Source organism: Dermochelys coriacea, chromosome 1, assembly GCF_009764565.3.
Source record: "Dermochelys coriacea isolate rDerCor1 chromosome 1, rDerCor1.pri.v4, whole genome shotgun sequence".
NCBI classification, from domain to species: Eukaryota; Metazoa; Chordata; order Testudines; family Dermochelyidae; genus Dermochelys; species Dermochelys coriacea.
The window spans coordinates 213,654,949-213,664,035 of NC_050068.2; the positions used below are offsets into that span (position 1 = coordinate 213,654,949).

Below are 9,087 nucleotides of genomic sequence, written 5' to 3' on the forward strand. Positions count from 1 at the left end.
GAGCCAGAATCGTAAAAAACCTTGCTGCAAACACACACAAAGGCCTGTTGAGGTATGAAAGGTCACCCTGCGGTGGTGGGCATTAATGTGTCTGAAGTGATCCTCACAATGGAGAGAAGCCCAATGGAGAGCGTGGTCACTATTACAAACTACCTTGAGAGGAGCTCTCAGTCCCACAACCTGGTGTATTCCTCTCACTCTCTGATGCTGGTGGCAAGCTACAGTCCTCTGGCAGGTGCTGCACTTACATAGACATTCACAGACAGGGACACATCCAACTGAGTTACATGAATGATTTCCCCAGACACTCATGTACCAACAATAGAGAGGCCAATTCTGCCCCAGCCTTGCACAGCAGAACTGTACCATCTTACACTGGTCAGAAACCTGACCAGTATAGGTTCATTACCCAGTCCTCCACCCCTTGATGTGGAGAGGACACACACTAGCCTTTGTAAACTGAGCTGAGATTTCCCAAGCACTTGAACCAAAACACACTGTTTTAGGTAAAATATAAAACAGATTTATTAACTACAGAAAGATAGATTTTAAGTGATTATAAGTAGTAAGTGTAGAGATCAAAGTGGGTTACCTAAGAAAAGTAAATTCGCAATCTGAGTTTTATAAACTCAACAGGATTTGAATCAAACAGTGTCTCACCCTGATAGATGGTACAAACAGGTCACCGATCTTCAATATACAGGCTGGAACAACCTTCCAGCCTGAGACCACTCCCCTCCAGTTCAAAGTCTTTGTCTTTCAGATATTCCTCCAGGTATTGCTGTGGGGGAGGGAGGGTGAGAGGCCAAGTGATGATGTCACTTCCCCTCTTTTATAGTTTCTTCCAGCTTGCTGGAAAGATCTTTTGCTTGTGACATGCATGTCCACCTCCATTAGTCAAGCAATCTCCATTGTCTCCATGCTTTCTCTGAGAAGTCTTCTGGGATGACTACTGGGAAAGTAGATTCCCTGTAATGGGCCATCAACTCATCTGGCTACTCCATTGTTGTACCTGAAAGGCTGGTTGTGGATGTTCCCAAACTCACAACGTATTTCAGTAATACACACATAGCAACATTTCATAACTCCACAAACAATGATAGCCCATACAATCCAACATGATATTAATGTTCAACAGATCAAGACTTTTAAAATGATACCTCACAAGGCATACTTTGTACAAAACATATCATAATTATATGGGGGTTCCAGGGTGCTACTTTAAAGTACAGAGAGCTACAGTGGATTTGGTATGCAAAAGGTATCCACTTTATGCATGTAGGGACAATGTCACAGGGTACTTTGCTCACTACTGGAGCATCTCCTTGTTGCCATGGCTGGGGATTAGCCCTGCCAGTCTGATGCCTCTTCCTTCAGTTGCTCTCTCTCTCGCTCAGGACTTGACTGTTCCCTCTCCATGGCTTGGCCCTCTGGCCAGATCACTGTAGTTTTCTCATTTGGGGGTGTGGGAAGGTGGGGAGTGTACCAAAGTCTCTGTAACAACTGTCCCAAACAGTCTTCCTATTCACTGCCCCTCAATGGTGCCACTTCCCCAGTTGCTGGTAGAGGAACCCAAACCCGTCCTATTCCCTGGCTTCCAAACCCAGGAACCGTACAATGCTAAGCTCTGCACTGTCCCACACCTTGCTGCTGTTTCCCTGGACTGCTTCCTACCTTGCCTTTATCAGACTCTTTCTTCAACCTCCTCAGGGTATGCCCTTCCCTCCGAGCCAAGCTCCTTTTTCTCCCTAGCCTCAGAGTGACTGCAGACCTCCTCCCTGCAGCCTCCTTTTGCTCTCAGCTACCTGTATACAAGCCCCGCCTGTTCCTGTCCAGACGAACTTCATCCTTTAATTAGCCCTCATTGCTTCCTGACTCCTCCAGGTGCAGCCTAGGTGGTCAATTGGCCCATCTAGCCACTTTAACCCCTTCAAGGGCTGGGTTTGGGGTGCACACCCCATCAGAGACAGGATATTGTTGGACGTAACATCTGGTGGGCAGATCTGGGAGGAGAATTTTATTCTTAAACTCCATCCACATTATAATATAGTTCCAGATTATTTCCCAGTATTTCATCATACAATACTGTGGTTTCTGTAACACAAAAGGTTGAAATTCTACAGAATCTTAGGGCTTGTTGATGTGCAGAACTGCGCTGGTTTAAGTAAAGATTTGACTTTAGACTAATTTAATTAAACTGGTGCAAAATACTGTGTGGACACTCTTAGTTCAGTTTAATTGTTTATTTGGGATCATTTAAATTGAGTAGGAACAGATACAAGCAGAGGCGGATTAAGCTTTTGTGGGGGCCTGGGCCAGAGCAAGTCGGGGCTCCTCCCCATGCCTTCTGCTTGCAGTCCCCCTCCCCGACCCCCCATCCCATGCTCCTGCTGAGGAAAGGGGGTCAGGGTGCGGGGGCTTGCCCCACCCTCCCACCTGGCCCTCCTGCCAGGGAGCAGTGTCGGGGTGCAAGGCTTCCCCCTGCCTCCCCACGCTCCTTCCGGGGAGCAGATTTGGGGCATGGGAGCTTCCCCCACTCACCAGCAGGAGTGCCGGGTGGGTAAAGTGGGGCAAGCCTCCACACCCCATCCCCACTCCCTGGCAGGAGTGCTGGGCAGGTGAAGTGGGTCAAGCCCCCAAACTCCATCCCCACTTCCCAGCAGGAGCGCCAGGTGGGTGGAGTGGGGCAAGGCCCTGCACCCCAACCCCGCTCCCCGGCAGGCAGAGCAGGTCAGGGTGTGGGGACGCCCATTTTTCCAGGGCCCCCCAATTGACCAGGGCCCCTGGGCATGGGCCCCATTGGCCCAGTAGATAATCCGCCACTGGATATGAGCTAAATCTAAAAATCCACTCTCTTAAAATGAAATGAGAGTGTTAACTTAGTCTTTTTGTATGGTTTAACTATATACATTTAAATTACACCTTCAGTTAAACCAGTAAAACTAAAACCTGTTTTACACACAATTTTTCTACCAGTATAACTATGTCAGTGAAGGGTGTGAATTTTTACCAAAATAGTTATTCTGGTAGAAGCCCTGGAGTAGATGCAGTTATACAAGTTTAGAAGTGCCTTACACTAATATAGTTTATTCACTTTCCTGAATGGGAATATCTATACCAATATAGAACACCTTTATATCTATGCCTTGCATAATGACTGGTTTCAAAGTAGCAGCTGTGTTAGTTTGTATTCGCAAAAAGAAAAGGAGTACTTGTGGCACCTTAGAGACTAACAAATTTATTTGAGCATAAGCTTTCGTGCGCTACAGCTCACTTCATCGGATGCATTCAGTGGAAAAACCGAATGCATCCAATGAAGTGAGCTGTAGCTCAGGAAAGCTTATGCTCAAATAAATTTGTTAGTTTCTAAAGCGCCACAAGTACTCCTTTTCTTTTTATATCTATATAACTGCATCCATCCTTGGGGTGTTGTACAGTTTTAACTATATCAATATAATTAAAATGGTACTACTTTTGTGTGTAGACAAGCCCTTAGATAATTAATTATATTGTCACCAAAAAAAAGTGTTTCCTCAAGACCAACTCCCCCGCCCCAACCTTTTCTACTTTTAGTCATTTATATTTTATCCTAAAGGCAAGATCTCACATTGCAAGAGGCAGAATGATGGCTGAAAAGTGCCCAGTGAGAGGAAGCTGTGAAGCCACATTTAACAGAAATAACTTTTTTTTAACCTTCCCTAAACCCATCATGCTGTGTGTGTGTGTGTGTGTGTGTGTGTGTGTGTGTGTGTGTGGAGGCAGGTGAGATTAATGCAGGATACAACCTACTCTGTTAAGCAACTGTTTCCAACACTCAGACAGAATTTTATCACCAATGGCAAACCAGGTCACATACACAGATGTAAAGATTTTACCCAGGGAAAGAGCATGTATTGCTCCTCCGACTTCAAATCCAGGTAAAATATTCTTAATAGTTATCAGATTCATATTTGCATGTTGTCTTTTCTTTAAAAAATGTCATTTCAAAAAGCTTTAAATAATTGTCATGACATTTTGTCAGTGAAGGCAATGTATTTGAGGACAAAATTGCACACACATTGTGCCTGATCCTTAGAAGATATCAATCTGCAAAGCTTTTTGAAATCAGTGTTGTCATGCTCATTTACCCCCTCTGAGGATCTGGCCCAGAGTTTCTAATAAGAGAATAAAATATACTTTTAGCTAAATTATAAGTTAGCAGAACAATAGTTTATTTTTTAAAATGTCTTCGTCTGATCAGAGGGTTACTATGGCTTAAGTAAGCCATGATCTGAACAATTAGCTAGCCTGAGAGGCCAATTATTGCATTTGACCATGTCTGCAATGTGCTAATTCTGGCAAAATGGTTGCATATAATCCCCCTGAAATCACAAAAGATAGTTGAAAGTTCAGCCAGTGCTGCTGCAAGGAAGGCACCAGATGGACCCCATCTGACCACAGTTCTTTTATATTTGGTTTTTAAATAATGACTTTCCTATAACCAAACTATCAAATCTGTAAACATATCATACGCTTATCATAAAAGACAAAAGTTTAAGTGAATATTAGGGGAAAAGAGCTGACTTTGACAATATTTCTTTGTGAATAATATTCCCAGCACTTGAAAACAATCGATGAATTCATTCTTTAGTACATTTTGCGAAAATGATGGACTGCCACTAACATATGTTACAATGATTAAAAGTAAATATGAAATACATGGTGTTCAGAGTAAGTTGGCTAGTTCATAATATTTTCAGGGTACAATAGCTATTAATTAATTATATTAGCAACCACTGATGTAATTATTTTACAGTCTGTATTATTAGAATAAATAATATATTTACTATCTAATTTGATTCTTGATTGTTGAGCTCTGATTTAATGTAACTGAATGGTAGAAACAATATTTTGATATATATTTACAAAACTATTTCTCATCATTTAAATTTCATTTCATTTATTTATCTTAATTGAATTTACAATTAGAATAGTGATAATATATGCTACAGGGCTAGGTTATTATTATTAGTCTGACTTCCTATATATCGTAAGCCATAGAATTTCAACCAGTTACTCCTTTATGGGGCTGAATAACTCCTTGTTTACCAAAAGGCGTCCAGTTCTGATATGAAGAAAGAGATGGAGAATCTACCATTTCCATTAGTAGTTTGTTCTAGTGATTAATTGCCCTCACTGTTACAAAAAATTGGGTCTTATTTCTAATTTAACTTTTTCTGGCTTCAGCTTCCAGCCATTGGTTCTTGTTATGCCTTTCTTTTCTAAAGTAAAGAGCCCTATAATATTTTCTTCCTATAAAGGTTCTTATATATTGTAATCAAGTCACCTCTCAGTCTTCTTTGTGAGAAGAAGAACAGATAGAGCTCTTTAAGTTTCTAATTGTAAGGCATTTTCTCCAGCCCTTCAATAATTTTTGTGGCTCTTCTCTGCATCCTCTACAATTTTTTGGTAGCCTTTTTGTAATGGGGACACCAGAACTAGATGCAGTATTCCAATGGTGATTTTCCCAATCTCGTACTCAGAGGTAAAGTTGCCTCCTTATTCCTACTCAATACCCCCCAGTTTATACATGCAAGGATAGTATTTGTCCTTTTCCCACTGCATTGCACTGGGATCTCATATGGAGTTGCTTGTCTACTGACCCCTAAATCTTTTTCAGAATTGCTGTGTGGGTATGGTCTATATTCTTTGTTCCTAGATTTATGAACTTGCATTTGAGTGTACTAAAACACATTTTGTTTGCATGGGCCTATTTTACCAAGCAATCCAGATCACTCTGTATCACTGCTTCATCATTATTTACCATTCCCTCAATTTTACTTTTAAGTCATTGATAAAAATATTGAATAGAATCAGGCCTAGTACCAATCTTGCAGAACACCTCCATTTGATGGTCATTCTCCATTTACAATTACTTTTAGAGATCTTTCTGTTAGCCAATTTTGAATTCATTTAATATATGCTAATATTTGAATCAGAATGTGTGCTACTAAGTTCAGTTATTCCTACCCTAAAGTTTTAATATTTTGGCTGACATTTGGTACACAAGATCTCAGTCAAGGAGGAAATTTTTCTGAAAGTTTAAAAAAAAAAAGATGAGCTTTTTAAATGCAAAAAAGGTGGAAGAAAATGGAGATTTTCTGCAAACAAAATTTTTAAACACCTCTTGTGACTCAGTAGAAGATGGAGGAACCTGACATTTGGAAGGTACATAGCTGTTTGATGAAAATTGGTTTTGGTTTGCCCAAGTTATGTGGGGTTTAAAAAATGTATTCTGCATGCATGGCGTTTTTTTGCTATATGATAATCCAAAGTGGGGGAGGGTTCTAGTGAGGTGCCCCAAAGATCTGTTCTTGGCACAATGCTACTCAATATATTTGTCAATGATCTGGGAGAAAACATAAAATCATTCTTGGTAAAGGTTACAAATGACATATATTTGTGGAGTGGTGAAGAATAACTGTCCTCATCATTAAAAACTGATCTGGATCACTTGATAAGATGGATGCATTTGAACAATATGTCCAATAGCCTAAAAGATATTTAGGAGTTTCTAATGCCAATTGAAATCTGTGGGAATTAGGCACCTAAATACCTTTATCTGGGCTCATTTTATTAGTACAGTCAAATACAATGTCATACATTTAGGAACAAATAATGTAATTCACCCTTCAAAATGAGGAACTGTATCCTGGAAAGCAGTGACTCTGAGAGAGACTTATACGGGTAATGGTAGATAACCAGCTGAACATGAGCACTCAGTGAGATGCTGTGGCTAAGAGGATCAATACTATTCAGGGACATGTTGAGTAGAAGTTGGGAAGTAATATTATCTCTTTTTACAGCATTGGTAAGACCATTACTGGAATACAGTGTCCAATTCTGATGTCCACATTTTAAGAAGAATGTTGAAAAATTGGAAAGTGTTAAGAAAAGAACTACAAGAATAATCTGAGGTCTGGAAAGCCTGCCTTACGGTGAAACACTTAGAAAGTTCAATCTACTTAGTTTATGCAAGAAAAGGCTAAGACATGACTTGATCATGGTATACAAGTACATGGGGAGAAGATTTCTGACAATAGACAGTGCTTTATTGTAGCAGACAAAGGCGTAACAAGATCCAATGGCTTAAAGTTTAAGCTGGTTAAATTGAAACCAGAAATAACGTGCAGATTTTAAACAGTGAGGGTGTTAACCATTGAAAAAATTTACCAAGAGCTGTGGTGGATTTTCCATCACTTAAAGTCTCTAGATCTCTGGATGTCTTTCTAAAAATACGCTAGCTCAACCACAAGATATGGGCTTTGATACAGGAATTAATATGTGAAATTATATGGCCAGTGTTATATAGGAGATGAGCCTAGATGATCATAATGCTACCTTCTGGTCTAAAAATCTATGAATCTACAAAACTAAGGATCTGCCAAAGTTGCATTGACACTCCGCATGTTCGTTTATATACACTGAGTAGAAATTTCCATTTAATAGAAAAAATATCTCTATACTCCATTGGATTTGCATATACAAGTATAACAAAGTTGAGTAGAATTTCACTTTTAATATGTGGCATATGATCTGTGAAGATCTGTATCTAGTGAGATAGGGCTCTTTTATATGTTGCATATGTTTATATGTTTGCAGCTGGTAGAATTCAGGTTGCAGGGGTAACCTGGACTTTGCCATCTGCTGATTTCTGAGGACTTTGCATTCTAACTTCAATGTTCATTTATGTAGATATCTTTAAATACAGGCAATGAACTTATTTGGGAAAAATTCTGTTTCCATGATACAGGGTCACTTTTTTCATACAGCCAGATAAGTTGTGTTTAATATTTTAAAAAAGTAATGTGTAGTTATGTGGGGATGGAGGGATTTTTTTTATATTTACAGGTTTTCTAAGTCAATATGGTTAAATGAGTTTTCCTATTTATACAGCAACTGAATTTTAAAATTTACAAGCCTCCATTACTTCTTTACCATAAAACAATATTCAGATTTTAAATAAAATATATATTTGAACAATGTCTTCCTGAAAACACTATCAGAGTTATCTCTCTGCACAATAATTATATCTATATAATTCTTCTGGGATCAATAACATTTGAAAAACTTTTTTTAAGAAAAATTATTTAATTACAGTTATATATAATAAATATAAATGTGCATATTTTCTACATTTTATTGGACTAATCAATTAAGAAAGAATAAAACAAACAGCAAAATGTCTGTACACCCACTGAGTCACAACACAGGGGACCTAAAAGCATAGATGTGCCTCATTTATTAACCATATCCCCAATATTTTGCTTGTGATATTTACCTTTGTAAAAAGTTGGAATAGTTCAGACGGAACACTCTACAGATCAAGTGTGCTCAGATATTTTTTCTAACAGCTAGACTGCTTATCTGACCGTCATGCATCATTACCTTTCCTTCTCATGCAGCATTACCAGTTCTGCTGACCAAATTCTGCCCTCAGCAACACTTGTGCACTCACATTGTAGTCAATGGTTTTCACATGTGTAATTAATTGGAATTAGTTAACTATTCTCTTGATGTTACACAGAAAGGAATAAACAGCAGGAACCTCCCTCTGAGTTGTGTTGGCTCTGCAAAAAAACATGAGGAATTTATTTTGTCATCAACCAGCATTTTTTATTCAGAAATGGAATCACACTTTAAATTCACAGTATTCTTATTAAAAACATGAACTACTCACGACAGCAGCAACACAAGCCGCATCTTATATCTCACCCTTTCCTGAGTGGGGCAAAGATGCAAATATTATACTCTGTAAAACTAGTGAGATGTTTTACCAAGGTAACATCTGGTGTCCCAGCAAAAATGTTGAAATAATGATTAATAACTGAGGTACATGCATGCTTTAAAGTTGAGTTATTTTGGCTACCATTTTAATCTCCTGCTTAAGTTTCAGCAGCTAATATCTCAGGAGACTCTACAGTTAGGGTTTGATGCTACATAAAATTTTATAGTTGCAGTTTCAAGTTGTAAGTGTACGTATTTATTGGTTCTTTTCAAGATAGTTGCCACCAAATCCAGGTCTGAATTGGAACGTAGGGAGAGGGC

General features: G+C 39.0%; 1 protein-coding gene and 1 long non-coding RNA gene across 3 annotated transcripts in view; both read left to right on the forward strand.

The window, feature by feature from the left end:
* Positions 1 to 342: 342 nt before the first annotated feature.
* Positions 343 to 3,288, forward strand: LOC122460010. The gene is made up of 3 exons (XR_006281027.1): positions 343 to 454; positions 2,401 to 2,403; positions 3,248 to 3,288. It is a non-coding gene; the product is annotated as an uncharacterized LOC122460010 (long non-coding RNA).
* A 335-nt stretch (positions 3,289 to 3,623) lies between these two features.
* Positions 3,624 to 9,087, forward strand: part of LOC119841601 (killer cell lectin-like receptor subfamily B member 1B allele C) — a 19,216-nt gene continuing 13,752 nt past the window's right edge. The window contains exon 1 of one of the 2 annotated variants that reach the window (XM_038369163.2): positions 3,624 to 3,917. In XM_038369163.2, coding sequence (XP_038225091.1) covers positions 3,836 to 3,917 — 82 coding nt within the window. In that variant the 5' untranslated portion in view covers positions 3,624 to 3,835. The remainder of the gene's footprint in view (positions 3,918 to 9,087) is intronic. The other variant, XM_043513626.1, reaches the window with a different exon arrangement.